General features: G+C 37.4%; 1 protein-coding gene and 1 pseudogene across 1 annotated transcript; both read left to right on the top strand.

Moving 5' to 3' along the window:
• The first annotated feature begins 1,830 nt into the window (after nucleotides 1–1,830).
• LOC147565464 (cytochrome P450 86A1 pseudogene) lies at nucleotides 1,831–3,601 on the top strand (annotated as a pseudogene).
• Nucleotides 3,602–8,484: 4,883 nt separating this feature from the next.
• Nucleotides 8,485–15,533, top strand: EPC1 (Nucleotide-diphospho-sugar transferases superfamily protein). The gene is made up of 7 exons (XM_086651951.1): nucleotides 8,485–8,942; nucleotides 9,020–9,070; nucleotides 12,009–12,638; nucleotides 13,924–14,320; nucleotides 14,679–14,842; nucleotides 14,970–15,040; nucleotides 15,151–15,533. Exons 3-7 carry the CDS (start codon nucleotides 12,394–12,396, stop codon nucleotides 15,309–15,311), a joined length of 1,038 nt encoding a protein of 345 aa, XP_086508077.1. The 5' UTR covers nucleotides 8,485–8,942; nucleotides 9,020–9,070; nucleotides 12,009–12,393; the 3' UTR covers nucleotides 15,312–15,533.
• Nucleotides 15,534–16,136: the final 603 nt, after the last annotated feature.

The raw sequence follows: 16,136 nt of genomic DNA, 5'->3' as shown, positions 1-16,136 counted from the left end.
ATAGTTGGATTATACTAACGGTCATAGATAGCTATACGAGAGGGTTAAGATGGAGTTTTCTCTCTAAGGCGGTCGAAAATTTTGTTTGTTTTTGCTACCATTTTCAAGCTATGTTCAACTTAGATGTTTTCGTTGTTTTTTTTTGGGTTAATTCCGTTTTGGCCCCCAATTGTTGACCAACTCACCGTTTTGGCCCCCAATTGTGTCCGGCAGTTCGTTTTGGCCCCAAAAAATTCCTAAATGGCCCCAAATTTTTTCAACCTCCCAATTCTACCCCCATGGCATTTCTGTAATTATTTTTTTTTCCTTTTCTTTGTCCACCTCATCTAACAATTGACACATCACTCTGTCCACCTCACCCTTCTTCTCCGGCGAAAGGTTGCCGGCCGGAATAAAAAATTCCGGCCGGCCACCTTTACCAAAATAATTTTTTTTTTTTTTTTTTATTTCTCTCTCTTCTTTCATCTCCTTCTTTCTCTCTCTTCTTCATCTCCTTCTTTCTCTCTCTTCTTCATCTCTTTCTTTCTCTCTTCTTCTTTCTTTACCTCTCTCTCTCTAACCCCTCTCTTTCTCTTTCTCTAACCCCTCTCTCTCTCTATCTTTAAAACTCCGGCGAAGGGGCGGAGCCCCTTCGCCGGAGAACCAGGCCTTGAAGGTCTGGTTCCAACCAGACCTTCAAGGTCTGGTGCGAAACCAGATCCGGTCTGGTTTCAAACCAGACCGAGATCTGGTTAAACCAGATCCCGGTCTGGTTTGAAACCAGATCGGAATCTGGTTTCAACTAACCAGATTTCGTTCTGGTTAGTTGAAACCAGATTCCGATCTGGTTTCAAACCAGACCGGGATCTGGTTGTAGAAACCAGATCTCGGTCTGGTTTGAAACCAGACCGGATCTGGTTTCGCACCAGACCTTCAAGGTCTGGTTCTCCGGCGAAGGGGCTCCGCCCCTTCGCCGGAGTTTTAAAGATAGAGAGAGAGAGGGGTTAGAGAAAGAGAAAGAGAGGGGTTAGAGAGAGAGAGGTAAAGAAAGAAGAAGAGAGAAAGAAAGAGATGAAGAAGAGAGAGAAAGAAGGAGATGAAGAAGAGAGAGAAAGAAGGAGATGAAGAAGAGAGAGAAATAAAAAAAAAAAAAAAAAATTTATTTTGGTAAAGGTGGCCGGCCGGAATTTTTTATTCCGGCCGGCAACCTTTCGCCGGAGAAGAAGGGTGAGGTGGACAGAGTGATGTGTCAATTGTTAGATGAGGTGGACAAAGAAAAGGAAAAAAAAAATAATTACAGAAATGCCATGGGGGTAGAATTGGGAGGTTGAAAAAATTTGGGGCCATTTAGGAATTTTTTGGGGCCAAAACGAACTGCCGGACACAATTGGGGGCCAAAACGGTGAGTTGGTCAACAATTGGGGGCCAAAACGGAATTAACCCTTTTTTTTTTCATTGCTTCCATTTCGATTACTTAATTTGGAGGAGTTTAGTCGACTTCAGAGTTTTGGTGTGTTGTAGAAAGTCTCCAAATCCTGTATATACATAAAATAAACACATAACCACAAAGATTTGGTTGATGTGGACTATGAAATGAATAAAATTACACATATTGAAATGGGTTAATTCTATTTCTAATGATGACCAATTTTTTAAAATGACTCCCTAAATGGCTAAATTCAACTCCATCCACCCAATTACTTATCCCATCAGTCCCCCATTGAAAGTTACTTGGGAGACAGCGACGTCTTCCTCAAGAAGTTAATGGTTCAAAAATGTTCCCATTTTCATCCATTTCTACAGATATATATCATTGGGAGCGATCCAATTCAACCATTAAGCTTTTTCAAAATGGAAACTCTACCCATTTTAATATCCATTGCAACTGCAACTTTTTCTCTGTATCTAATTTGGTTTTATCGCCTAATTAGAAATCTTACCGGTCCACCGGTATGGCCTATCGTTGGATGTCTACCCAATTTCACTGTCAATTGGTTTCGGATGCACGATTGGATCTCCGAAATCCTTTGCACAACCGGTGGCGCGGCCACTTTCCAAACTTGTACTATAACTCTACCTTTTGTTTCTCATACCCATGGGTTATTTACTGTCACTTGTAACCCGAGAAACATCGAACACATATTACAAACCCGGTTTTATAATTACCCGAAAGGTCCGACATTTCAAACCGCTTTTCATGATCTATTTGGTCAAGGTATCTTTACTAGTGATGGTGACGCGTGGTTAATCCAACGGAAGATAGCTGCTACTGAGTTCACGACTCGGAGTCTGCGTCAATCTATGGCTCGATGGGTGAATCAGAGTATTAAACAACGCTTATGGTGTATTTTAGCAAAAGCACAAGAGGAAAATTATCCTTTAGATTTACAAGATCTATTGCTTCGTCTGACGTTCGATAATATTTGTGGGCTTACTTTTGGCAAAGACCCTGAAACACTCTCACTAGGTTTACCCGATAACCCGTTTTCTAAAGCTTTTAGTTTAGCAACTGAAATAAGTTTTCAGCGGTTAGTATACCCGGCTCTTTTGTGGCAAGTCAAAAAGACTTTCGGAATTGGAAACGAATACAGGTTAAAAAAGAGTATCCAAGTTGTTGAAAATTACATAACCGATCCCATTACAGAAATAATGGAAAGACCATCAGATGATTTGCTATCGCGTTTCATAAAAAAGAACTATGTTAACGAAAACGGTGACAGAAATCAAACCCCAATCTCAATTCTCCGACAAATTGCACTCAGCTTTATCCTAGCTGGACGTGACACGTCATCACTTGCACTGAGTTGGTTCTTTTGGCTGGTCATGACTCATCCCCGAGTTGAAGATAAAATTATACATGAATTATCAACCGTTTTAAACGAGACACGTGGAAATGACACAACGAAGTGGGTTGAAGATCCGTTAGAATTCGAGGAAGCAGATAAATTGGTTTACCTGAAAGCGTGCTTAGCCGAAACGTTACGCTTATATCCTTCTGTACCGGAAGAATTCAAATCTGTCATGTCGGATGATATATTACCAGATGGTACTTCCGTTACGGCTGGTTCAACGGTTGTATACTCCATATACTCTATGGGAAGGATGAAAACGATATGGGGAGAAGATTGTATGGAGTTTAAACCTGAGAGGTGGTTATCAGCTGGTGATAACCGGTTTGAAACCCCAAGAGATGGTTATAAGTTTATAGCTTTTAATGGGGGACCGAGAACTTGTTTGGGTAAAGGCTTGGCTTACCTACAGATGAAGTCAGTTGCTGCCGCTATACTGTTACGCTACAAGCTATTGTTGGTTCCTGGTCACCGTATCGAGCAAAAAATGGCATTGACCCTCTTCATGAAGAATGGCCTACCAGTGTATGTATGTCCTCGATCCCTCGAAGGCGTCATAAGGCGACCATAAACCAAAATGGTCATCCATAGCTATATGAGAGCGCCAATTTTCACTCCCAGATGGATTTCTGATCTCTAAGATGGTTGAAACTCTCGTTTGTTTGTAATCATTTTCGTTTCTAAATTTGTTATTATCTCCTTGGGGTTGGGATTTATATGTACTTCTGCCGGCCACGATTAAAATCTTATTCTATCAAAAAATTTGTATTCAAAAGGCCAAGACATATGATTAAAAAGGGAGGGAGGTGCCCGCACGAATAATCATCTGAACTTGACAAATCAGTTCTCAACCTGCTTAATTTTTGGGTTATTTCTCAAATGACCCCCAATTTTGTGACCAGCTTCCTGCCTGGCCTCCTATTTTAGCAATAATTCCCGTATGGCCCTCTTTTTCCGTTATCTTTAACGGTCCGTTACTCTCTCTCCTCCATCTCATTTTCTCTCTCTGCCAAGTCACCTATCACGCCACATCATCATCTTCTCCGGCATAAGTCGTCGGTCGACCAAATTTCCGGCCGGCGACCTTCATTTTTTTTTTTATTCTTCTCTCTAAAAATTCTTTTGTTTTTATTTCCTCTCACATCTCTCTCTCTCTAAACTCCGGCGAAGGGAAACCCCCTTCACCTGAGTTTAGAGAGAGAGAGATGTGAGAGGAAATAAAAAATAATAATTTTTAGAGAGAGAGAAAGAATAAAAAAAAAATGAAGGTCGCCGGCCATAAATTTGGTCGGTCGGCGACTTATGCCGGAGAAGATGATGATGTGGCGTGATAGGTGACTTGGCAGAGAAAGAAAATGAGATGGAGGATAGAGAGTAACGGACCGTTAAAGATAACGGAAAAAGGGGGCCATATGGGAATTATTGCTAAAGTAGGGGGCCAGACAGGAAGTTGGTCACAAAGTTGGGGGCCATTTGGGAAATAACCCTTAATTTTTTTGTGTGCTTTGAAATGATTTCACATTAGGAGGAGAAAGTTTTATAAGTGACTCCCATAAGTGTTATTGGCGCCAGTTGTACTTTCTATGACTTGGTTGTTGTTCCTCTAGTTATGGGTCGAGTTCACTTTATCTCTGTCTTGTCTTGATTAAGACAGAGTCTGGATTGAAGTAGAGAACTTTCTTTCTCTAAGTTATAAAGAGATAGACAATAAGTGGATTCTGACTTATCAGTAATCCTCATTTCGGATTAATCGAGATAGACAAAATTAATAGAGTCAAGACGAATATAGATTCTCTTTCCTTAAGACATTTTTACATCCCCGTAACAGTACCAACAGTTAGGGTATACGCCTTCGGGATACAACGACTTTCCTTTCAGAATTTTAAGATGGTATTTCTATATTCTGGAAGCGGACGAACCTTCATAAATAATATGAGCTATTAGACTGAGATGAACAGATCTTCTAGACACTGAATGTAATAACTTTACTCGGTACTTTTCTCTTCAGAATTCCAGAAATATACCAGAATACTTATTTTAAAAGAGAAGAGAATGAATTGAATTCACTCAGAGACTTTTTTCTTCAGAGTTCTAGATATACCAGAATATTTCTAAGATCAGAATTATATTCTAGACACATAATATTGATTTCAGAAGAGAAGAAAAGAAGAAAATGAATTGAATTCACTCGGAGACTTCTTTCTTCAGAGTTCTAGATATACTAGAATATTTCCACGGTCAGAATTATGTTCTAGACACATAGCAGAATACTGATCTCAGAAGAGACGAAAAGAAGAGAATGAATTAGACGAAAAATGAAGTGGAGTTGGGTTGCTTAAATAGGATTCGAATAGGTACATGTGTCTTTTGGGGTCAATGGACATATCTGATGGGCCTAAAAGGTTACCCTAAAAGGTCACCACCCGCAAGTATACGGGCGTCAAGTAATAAAATCCCGGTAAGACCGGGGTCGATCCGCAGGGATTAGTCAAACCCGTTTTAAAACTTAGAACTACCACGATTTTGATTTTGAGATTGGTTTTTTTTGTGAAAATTAAACTGACAAACAAAACACTAAAGTGAAAAAATCGATGGGGGAGAGGTCTAGAGATCAGAATCCACCTCAAACGATCATAAATGATTTAACTCTTTTCTAACATGATTCTATAATTTTTATAACTCAATATCTAGAAAAATAAACTTATCTGAATATCGGAAAATTGAACCTTTTAAACAAAAATATCTAGAATGAACTACACAAACATCAATTCCTAAATAATCATATCCCAACTATGGTTTATCAAATTTCAAGCATAAATCATCAAAGAAACATAATCCTAAGCATGACATATCAAGCCATAAGCATAAACGATGAAGCTACCATAATTATTCGATGGAATCAACTAAAGTCTAGTTAAACAATAACGCACATCAATGAGAATCATGAAGAGGGAAGAAATAAACTAATTACTGATGCTTGGAGCTTCATCTTCACTCTAAGTATAAAGTTAGCAATACATAAATAGTTGGCTCATTCTTATCAATAAGAAAAACAGGAATTGATATAAGAGTTAAAAAGTAAATCACCAAAACAAAATGGAAGCTCTTGATTTTCTCTCCTTGCTGCACTTAGCTCTCTGTTTTTCTCTTAATTTCTTTCTTTCTACTCTGTCTTCTCTCTCTCACTAAAAGAATAACAAACGAAGAAGAAGAAGAAATAGATGATGAAGAGGAAATTAATGCTCTCTGTTTTATTTGATTTCTTTCTTTCTCACTCCACAATTTCTCTCTCACTCTCTGTTTTTCTACTAAACTTTCTCTCACTTTCTCTCTACAATTTCTCTCTTTTCACTCTCACAAGAAAAGAAGAAGATGAAGATAAGATGATGATTCAAGTCGAGCTACTCTCTCTAATTTTCTGTTGTAGTTGAGCTAGAGAGAAGATCCCCCCAAAAGATGAGATGTTCTTGATGATCCTCTGTTCTCTGTTTATATAGAAAGAAGAAGAAGAATTCAAACCCCTCCAATAACTTCTCTGTTTCCAGCTATTTCTTCCATCTTTCCAACCAAAAAGATCAAAGAAAATATGTTTCTTTCTCTAAACTATCCATCAAATCGAACCTCTTCCCTTCTTTCATTCTCTGAGAAATTCTTTCTGTCTTGATTCATGTTATTTCGAAAATGGAAAACTTTCTCTCTATCTCTCTACTGTCCAAGTTTCATTCCAGCTGAGGACTCTCTCACTGATCGAATCTTTCTCCTGTTAATGAGAAGATTTTACCAAAAGTTTCCATCTCTAGCTCTCTCTTATCCTTCACGGTTTGCTGTCTCTCTCTACTTACAAACAGTCCAACCGAATCCCTCCAATAATCTCTGATTTTCGAATCTCCTCTTCTTTCCTGTTTAAAGATATCTCAACTGATTCTCTCTCTAGAAATATCAATCATCCCGTTACTGTTAAGACCAAATCCCATATTTCTTCTCTAGGTTTCCATTTTGATTTGAAGAATCAGAGAAGAGAAGAGGAGAAACAAATTTCTTTCTCTCACTAAAGATATACTTAACCTATTTAATATTGGTATGGGAGATGCTAGAGTGCCCAATTTTTTGGGCATTTTAATGTCCAGCTGATGTGGAATCACTAAAAGACAAGGTTTTTTCAAAGTTTGACTACGGTGGGGACCGCTTTTATTTCTAAATGAGGAAATATGTCACCCTCTAAGTACCAATTTCTAAGTCACTCTATCATTTCCCTATTGGTATTTCCAAAATAAAGGGAAGAGATAAAGGAAAGAGATTTGACCGTGTGAGGTTAGTTGGCTGCCCACACGTGATTGCTGGCCCAATCAAATAGGAAAGATATGGTGCTTCACAGTAGAGACAATTAAGTTGCAACTCCACTCAAAATGCTGCCACGTGTGCATATAAGATCTTGGTCAATTTATTTTGGCCCCAACTTTGACTTGCTCCAATTTTCTTATCCGGACTCCGATTCGACTCTCGTTTTCGCCGTTGGGTTCGTATTCGACCCCAATTCTCACCCAAGCACCAGTATTGGTCAAAATTACCATAATCCATAAATGACCATAGTACCCCTAACAGCTATTTCTCCCGATTTCATATGTTTTTCACACTAAGCCTTGTAAAGACACCTGAAGAAGAAAAACAAGCAATTCATCAGAGTAACGGCTCGATATGGACTAACTAGCTCCAGTTAAGAGATTCAAATGAGACATTTTTATGTCTCATTAATATCCCTTCAAAATGTCCGATCGAACGTGAAATAACTGCTCATATAAGAGTCGGTGGCAATCTGGAGCGTCGGATTCGGCTCAATAACTCGAGGAGAACGCCTACCGTTGAATGGCGCTAGATTCATCCCGAGAGATACCCAAAGAGTTAGCTAATTAACCGTTAGATCAAGATCTGACGAAATCCCGAAACATAACCGACGCGGAAATGACGTGCGTCGTTAGATCGCGCGGATCCAACGCCTCTGGCCACGTCCCGACGTGATTCCGAGAGGATCCTCGCACGCCCGTTGGATGCGTTCGGGTAAAACGCGAGCCCTCCAGATGTGGACGTGTTTTCTTCGCCCAAATGGGCCCAAATTGACTTGTCCCATTTGCCGTTTTAGTCCCTAGTTTAACCGATCTTCGTCCAAATTTAAAACTTGAATTTCTCATTCATCCGGAATCGGATTTGAGTGATTTTTGACTCTAAATTAAAGAGCGTGACGAGACGAACGTAATATCGTGTTCCATTATGAGTTTGACGAGTCGGGTTGAGGCAAAACTAACTCCGGTTCAAATATTGGGAATCTAGTTTGATAGTTGGTTATAAACATTCCAAAATCAGTGTAACAAAATTCGGATCAAAGTCTATAAAAAAGATTCTAATGTTTTGAGTTGAAATTAGAAGTGAATTTGGTTGACTTGAGTCGAAATTTTTAACAAATTCAACTGAAATTCATCATTTTGAATTATATTCATATAGATTGGGTCGAGCCGTGAGGGCACTATTTCTAAATTGAAAAAACACTAAAAGATTTCGTTTTGATGGGCTAACACGACAACTACACCACTATTACTAACGTGGCATTTTGGTAGAAGAAGAGATCATTCTCCCAATCAACCGAATTAATGGAACCCAAAAGCTTCAACTAGTCACGTGAAATACCTACCAGTCGAAGGTTGAATGATGTTTCCATCTCCACTTTCTCTCTCTAGATCCATTGACAAGGAAAGCTTAGTTCAAGCAGTTTAAAGTCGGGGAGAAGTAGATAGATTAACAACCGATTTCTCCTCACAGTAGTCACCTACTTCCCCTGAATCTCTACAACTCCGAAAAACCATCTTCTCCGACACTTCATCCCGATCACCAGATACCCACATTCGGAAGAAAGAGGACTGGAATCGGTGCTGTAATTCAGCAAATGGAACTTCGATTTGGAATCAGAGTTGATTTTTTTACTGTTAAAAAGCTAAATCAAAGCTTTAATGGTGTTTGATCGGTGGCAAACTTGTAAATTAGTTATAGGAATGAGAGGAAGTACTATTAATCGTAGAATTATTCAGAGATTTCGTCAGTTAGGAAATTATTCAACTGGATCTGGTAAGATCAAGCTTCTTCTCTGTTGTTGCATCATCTTCACTATTTTCCTCATTATTGGATCCACTTCTTTTCTTCAGATGGAGAAATCACAATCGTTCATCGTCTTCTTCATTATACCTTCCTCCTCGGTCAGTACTATAACAATTAACAACCTCTCGCTCTCTTTCTCTCTCTATTAGGATAACTGAAATTTGTACTTTTGAATGCTTTGGCAGTGTTTCCATTTATAAACCCTAGATCTCTAATCTGTTACTTATGAAACGGATTCTCTCGAAGAATAAGTTTACTCCTTTCATCTATTAGGTTTAATTAGATAGGGTTTGTAGTCCTTCATTACACCCTCAAGTAAGAACCGAAGTGTTATTTAAAATGTTCTTTACTTCTTTCACTTAATAGTTCATTAAAATGTATCATATTCCTATATGCACTTAAGGTCTGAGGAACCCAATGTAATTATACAAGTTAATGGTATTGCTCGACATTAGAGTAACAACATTTTTTTTAAGAAATTTGGAACTCTCTCCATATCTACATTGCTATAAACGATAGTTTGCATAAAATAAGTAAAATTAAAAAACTAACGATCCTACAAACATTTGATGACCATTTTCCCATGTTGAGACTTGGGACAAGTGAAGTGAAACTCCTCAACTGTTCACTTGCTTACTCAAATGGGAGTTTTAAACCAAGGAAAAGGTTGAGTAAAGACAAAAGCTTGAATTAGAACTCTTTTCCTATGAGTAACAATGCCATGTATCTGAAGGGTATTTCATCCGAGAGTTTCCCACAGATGAGTAGATTGTATAATTTGCTGCAGTTTGGTATATTTGGGATGAGTCAAGTTGTTTTGGTGGTAGCAGTAGTGGCATGTTTTCATGTAGTATATCTATCCTTTCTGTTGAATAAGTAAGGTTGATAGTTCAGTTCGTGAGAATTTGTTTCCCTCATAATGAAAGAGTTGATCATTCTATTTCAAAATAAAAGCGTGACAAATGGGTAATTTGTTTCTATCAAATGACTTGCTTATGTTGGTTGTAAATCAAACTTATCCAAGTAAACAAGAGCTTCTATGGTTCAAAGTCTTGAGATGTCTCCGAAGACATGTTAAAGTTATCTATTAATGAAAATAGATATCTAAAATTGATATCCACGAAACCTAAACCATAGTTTGTAGCCGTCGGCCAAGTTGTGGTCAACGTGGACTTGGACCCTGTTCTCTAATAATCTCATGGGGTTGGGATTTATATGTACTTCTGCGGGCCACAACTAAAATCTTATTGTATCAAAAAATTTGGATTCAAAAGGCCAAGGCATATGATTAAAAAGGGTGGGACGTGCCCGCACGACTAATCATCCGAACTTGACAAATCAGTTCTCAACGTGTCTAATTTTTTTTTATGTGCCTTGAAATGATTTCTCATTAGGAGGCAAGAGTTTTAAAGGTGGCTCCCATAAGTGTTATTGGCACCCTGTTGTACTTTCTATGACTTGGATGTTGTTCCTCTGGTTATGGGTCGAGTTCACTTTATCTCTGTTTTGTCTTGATTAAGATAGAATCTGAGTTGAAGTAAGGAACTTCCTTTCTTTAAATTATAGAGAGATAAATAATAAGTAAATTCTTACTTATCAGTAATCCTTCTTTTGGATGAACCAAGATAGACAAAATTAATTGAGTCGAGACGAGAATAGATTCTATTTCCTCAAGACATTTTAGACCCTTGTAACAGTACCAACAATTAGGGCGTATGCCTTCGGGATACAACGACTATCTTTTCGGGATTTTAAGATGGTACTTCTATACTTTAAAAGCGGGCGAACCTTCGTAAATAATATGAGCTATTGGACTGAGGTGAATGGATTTTCTAGACACTTGAATGTTATAACTTCACCCGGTACTTCTCTCTTCAGGATTCTAGACACTACCAAAATACTTCTAAAATCGGATTTATATTCCAAACACATACCAGAATACTTATTTTAGAAGAAGATAAATTGAATTTACTCAGAGACTTCTTTCTTCAGAGTTTTAGAAATATTTCTAAGATCATAATTATATTCCAGACACATACTAGAATACTGATTTCAGAAGAAAAGAAAAGAAGAAAATGAATTGAATTCACTCGGAGACTTCTTTCTTCAGAGTTCAAGATATACTAGAATATTTCTAAGATCAGAATTATATTCTAACACAAACCAGAATACTGATCTCAGAAGAGAAGAAAAGAAGAGAATGAATTAGATGAAAAATGAAGGGGTTTGGGTTGTTTAATAGGATTCGGATAGGTACATGTCTCTTTTAGGGTCAATAGACATATCCCTTCAAAATGGCTGACTTAACTTGAAATAACTGCCCATATTAGAGTCGGTTGCAACCTGGACCGTCGGATGCACAATAACTCGTGTGGGACGTCTACCGTTGGATGGCACTAGATTCTTTCTATGAGATGCCCAACGAGTCAGGTAATCAGCCGTTAGATCAAGATCTGACGAAATCTCGAAACTTGACCGACGCAGAGATGACGCGAGTCGTTCGATCGCGTTGATCCAACGCCTTTGGCCACGTCCCGACCTGATCCCGAGAGGATCATCGCGCGTCCGTTAGATGCGCTCGGGTAGAACGCGAGCCATCCAGATCTGGACGTGTTCGCTTCGCCCAAATGGCGCCAAATTTACTTGTCCGGTTTGCTGCTTTAGTCCCTAGTTTAATCGATCTTCGTCCAAACTTTAAACTTGAATTTCTCATTCATTCTAAATCAGATTTGAGTAATTTTGGCTCTAAATTAAAGAGTTCGACGGGACTAACGCAATGGCGTGTTCCGTTCTGAATTTGACGATTCGGGTTGAGTCAAAACTAACTCTTATTCCAACATTGGTAAATCTAGTTAGGCCGTTGGTTATAAATATTACCAAATCAGTGTAGCAAAATTCGGGTCAAAGTCTATCAAAAAAGATTCTAATGTTTTGAGTTAGAAATTAAAAATGAATTTGGTTGACTTGAATTGAAATTTATAACCGAATTCAATTCGAATTCATCATTATATTCATTCTCGCTCTCTTTTGGTATAGGTGGACTTGAAAAAACACCGAGAGGGTTTGTTGTGATGGGCTAACACCACAACTACACCACTATTACAGTATTACTAACGCGAATGCCGTTTCCCTCTCTACTTTCTCTCTCTATATCCATTGACAGGGAAAGGTAGTTCAGGCAGTTTAAAGTCGGTGAGAAGTAGATAGATTAACAACCGATTTCACCTCACAGTCAGTCACCTACTTCCCCTGAATCTCTAGCACTCTGAAAAACCATCTTCTCCGACACTTCATCCGGAAGGACCAGATACTCACATTCGGAAGAAAGAGGACTGGAATCGGTGCTATAATTCAGCAAATGGAACTTCGATTTGGAATCAGAGTTGATTTTTTACTGTTAAAAATCTAAATCAAAGCTTTAATGGTGTTTGATCGGTGGCAAACTTGTAAATTAGTTGTAGGAATGAGAGGAAGTACTATTAATCGTAGGATTTTTCAGAGATTTCGTCAGTTAGGAAATTATTCAATTGGATCTGGTAAGATCAAGCTTCTTCTCTGTTGTTGCATCGTCTTCACTATTTTCCTCATTATTGGATCGGCTTCTTCTTTCTTCAGATGGAGAAATCACCATCGTTCATCGTCTTCTTCATTATACCTTCCTCCTCGGTTAGTACTATAACAATTAACAACCTCTCTCTCTCTCTGTATTTGGATAACTGAAATTGTACTATTGAATTCTTTAACAGAGTTTCCATTTATAAACCCTAGATCTCTAATCTGTTAGTTATTAAAGCGGATTCTCCCGGAAAATAAGTTTACTCCTTTCATCTATTTAGGTTTCATTAGGTAGGGTTTGTAGTCCTTTATTAAACCCTCAAGGAAGAACCGAAGTGTTATTTAAAATGTTCTTTACTTCTTTCACTTAATACTTCATTAAAATGTATCATATTCCTATATGCACTTAATGTCTGAGGAACAACCCAATGTAATTATACAGGTTAATGATATTGTTCGTCATTGAAGTAACAACATTTCTTCCAAGAAATTTGGAACTCTCTCCATATCTACATTGCTATAGACGATAGTTTGCCTACATAACTAAAACTCAGAAACTAACGATCCTACAAACGTTTCACCATTTTCCCATGTTGAGACTTGGGATATGTGAAGTGAAACTCCTCAACTGTTCACTTGCTTACTCAAATGGGAGTTTTAAACCAAGGAAAGGGTCGAGTAAAGACAAAAGCTTGAATTAGAACTCTTGTCCTATGAGAAACAATGCCATTTATCTGAAGGGTATTTCATCCGAGAGTTTCCCACAGATGAGTAGATTTGTATAATTTGCTGCCTTTTGGTATTTTTGGGATGAGTCAAGTTGCTTTGGTGGTAGCAGTATGTTTTCATGTAGTATATCTATCCTTTCTGTTGAATAAGTAGGGTCGATAGTTCAGTTCCTGAGAATTTGTTTCCCTTATAAAGAAAGAGTTGATCATTCTATTTCAAAATAAACGTGACAAATGGGTAATTTGTTTCTATCAAATGACTTGGTTATGTTGGTTGTAAATCAAACTTTTTCAAGTAAACAAGAGCTTCTGTGGTTGAAATCTTGAGATGTCTCCGAAGACGTGTCAAAGTTATCTATTAATGAATTTATTGACCTACTTAAATGTTTAATATTCTCATTCTATGCTTGTAACTCATTTTTATACACTATGTTTACATTTTTCTTTTCTTCCGTATGTGAGTATTTACACAGAAAAATGATTAATAGGAGTGACAGAAAGAGTTGATCTTTTTAGTCCTTAGCAATGGAATAAATACCTTGGTTTAATTAAAAGGATGGGTATCAAGTGGGATTCTTCATTCATGTTCACAATAATTTACTTGATTTGTTGAAGTGTTTCTGAACAGTCTGGTTCTCATGTGTGCTTGTAAATTTTGTCGTGAACAGGAAAGGGTATACACTTCTGATTAATACATGGAAGAGAAATGATCTGTTGATGCAGTCAATATCTCACTACACAACATGTGCTGGTCTTGATAGTATACACATTGTCTGGAGTGATCCAGATCCTCCATCAGAATCCCTTCGTGGATTTTTACAGCAGACTGTACAGTCAAACTCTAGACATGGTAGAAACATTGAACTAAAGTTTGATTTTAACACGGAAGATAGTCTCAATAACAGATTCAAAGAAATCAAGGATTTGAAGACAGATGCCATCTTCTCAGTTGACGACGATGTTGTTTTTCCTTGCTCTTCAGTTGAGCTTGCTTTTAGTGTTTGGTGCAGTGCTCCTGATACCATGGTTGGATTTGTACCTCGTATTCATTGGGTCGATCAAAAGGTATTCCCCTTGCCTTATATTAGTCTACCACTCTATCTTGTTTTCCAACTTTTTATTACACGTTCTTGCGTTTTCCTTAATCTTCATTCATAATATTATTCCCATTCTATTAACGATTCAAAAAGTCCAGCAAGGGCGATTCTGACCGAGCTCGTTAAGCGGCATATACTCGTACCAAGATTATTCGTACCGAACAAGTCTTTTTTTCTTCTTTTTTCCCAGTCAACTTGTTAATTGAGCATCTGATCTTGAGATAATCGACATCTTGTCAGCATGGAAATCAACAAGCCTACCTGAATATAGGATTCATTAGCTATTAAACCTATCGATACTAAATTTATGGTATTTCTGCTAGCAGAAACAAGGCTTAGACCAGTACACATATGGAGGGTGGTGGTCAGTTTGGTGGATGGGTACGTATAGTATGGTGCTCTCTAAAGCTGCATTTTTCCACAAGAAGTATCTTTCTATTTACACGAATCAGATGCCTGCATCAATCCGGGATTATATAACTCAAAACAGGTCCTGATTCCATTTATATTAGCTCATACTTTAATCGTGAACATTCATGCTTAATTTTCTTCATATAATCCCTATCAACTCTGCTGTCTATATTTGACATGTTTCTACCCGATCTTGAAACAAACAGGAATTGCGAAGATATCGCCATGTCTTTCCTCGTATCAAATGTTACAGGTGCTCCTCCAATATGGGTAAAAGGTAAATCTTGTCGTTTATCAAGAAAGAATCTGAATCGATCTTATACTAAAACGAGCCTACGATCATAAGCAAACTTCATTCATGTATGTGAACACTTCTCTATGTTTCAGGTAAGATTTTTGAAATCGGCTCCACTGGAATTAGTAGCTTAGGCGGACATAATGAACGAAGATCGGACTGTATCAACAAATTTGTTGCGGAGTATGGTCGAATGCCTTTGGTATCGACTTCTGTGAAAGCTGTAGATGGACGGTTCAACTGGTTTTGGTGATACATTGAGGGTACCAGTTTTTGTTTAGTTATATCATGGCCACATCCATGACTTTGGTCAGGATTTACATATTATGTATCATATATCATCAATTATCTTTAGAATCCTTCATATTTTTATGTGATTCAAAGTTGTAATGCTTAGTTTTTTAATTGATTTTCCACTTGAAGAGAATATTTTTCACTTGAAGAGAATATTTTTCTTAATCAATTATTCCTTGGGGCTTGGGTCATATAGAATCTTGTTTTGTTGTACTGTAAAGTTGTATGGAAATGATTTAAGTTCAAAAAAAAAAAAAAAAAATCCAAATATGCCCCTTGTAATTTCATGCCCCACAAGTCTATTAACTTTTTTCCCTTCATACTATATTATATATTTATTTTTTTGATAAATCGACTAGACATTGATACATTATCAAGATATGATAAACACGATAACTGTCAAAGTTAAACTAATAACTAAAGGGGATTTCACCTCCGGAATATCGAATTTGGGACTTTCAGAATTTTGAAGTTTATGTTAAAAATATCAACCACTTAGGCAACCAAGTGTTGACATGTTTTATTTAAAATTGATTTAGTGAACATGATCTTTATCATCTTTAATGATCACATCCACAATCAATCATAGTACCCTGTTAGATTTTTTCTATTGAATGATATGTTTTATTTTCTTTTAATATTGATTTAATGATCATAATCTTTTCATTTTGCAGATACCATTTCAATATTGTGCATAGCAAAATTCATTCCAAATATGTCCGTGTAAATTTGCCCGTCATATGATCCCTTCTGGTTTTGTCACAAAATAATTTAATGATCATTA

The sequence above is a fragment of the Eschscholzia californica genome, unplaced genomic scaffold, assembly GCF_041429995.1.
Source record: "Eschscholzia californica isolate CP2 unplaced genomic scaffold, dmEscCali1.0.p SCAF_1, whole genome shotgun sequence".
NCBI classification, from domain to species: Eukaryota; Viridiplantae; Streptophyta; class Magnoliopsida; order Ranunculales; family Papaveraceae; genus Eschscholzia; species Eschscholzia californica.
This window is presented reverse-complemented; position numbering and strand designations above follow the sequence as displayed.

Coding starts and splice junctions, on each gene's coding strand:
- EPC1 (XM_086651951.1), top strand. CDS start 12,394: ATGGTGTTTGATCGGTGGCAAACTTGTAAATTAGTTGTAGGAATGAGA. Junction 14,321..14,678: donor TTCATTGGGTCGATCAAAAG/GTATTCCCCTTG, acceptor TTCTGCTAGCAG/AAACAAGGCTTAGACCAGTA. Junction 14,843..14,969: donor GATTATATAACTCAAAACAG/GTCCTGATTCCA, acceptor TGAAACAAACAG/GAATTGCGAAGATATCGCCA.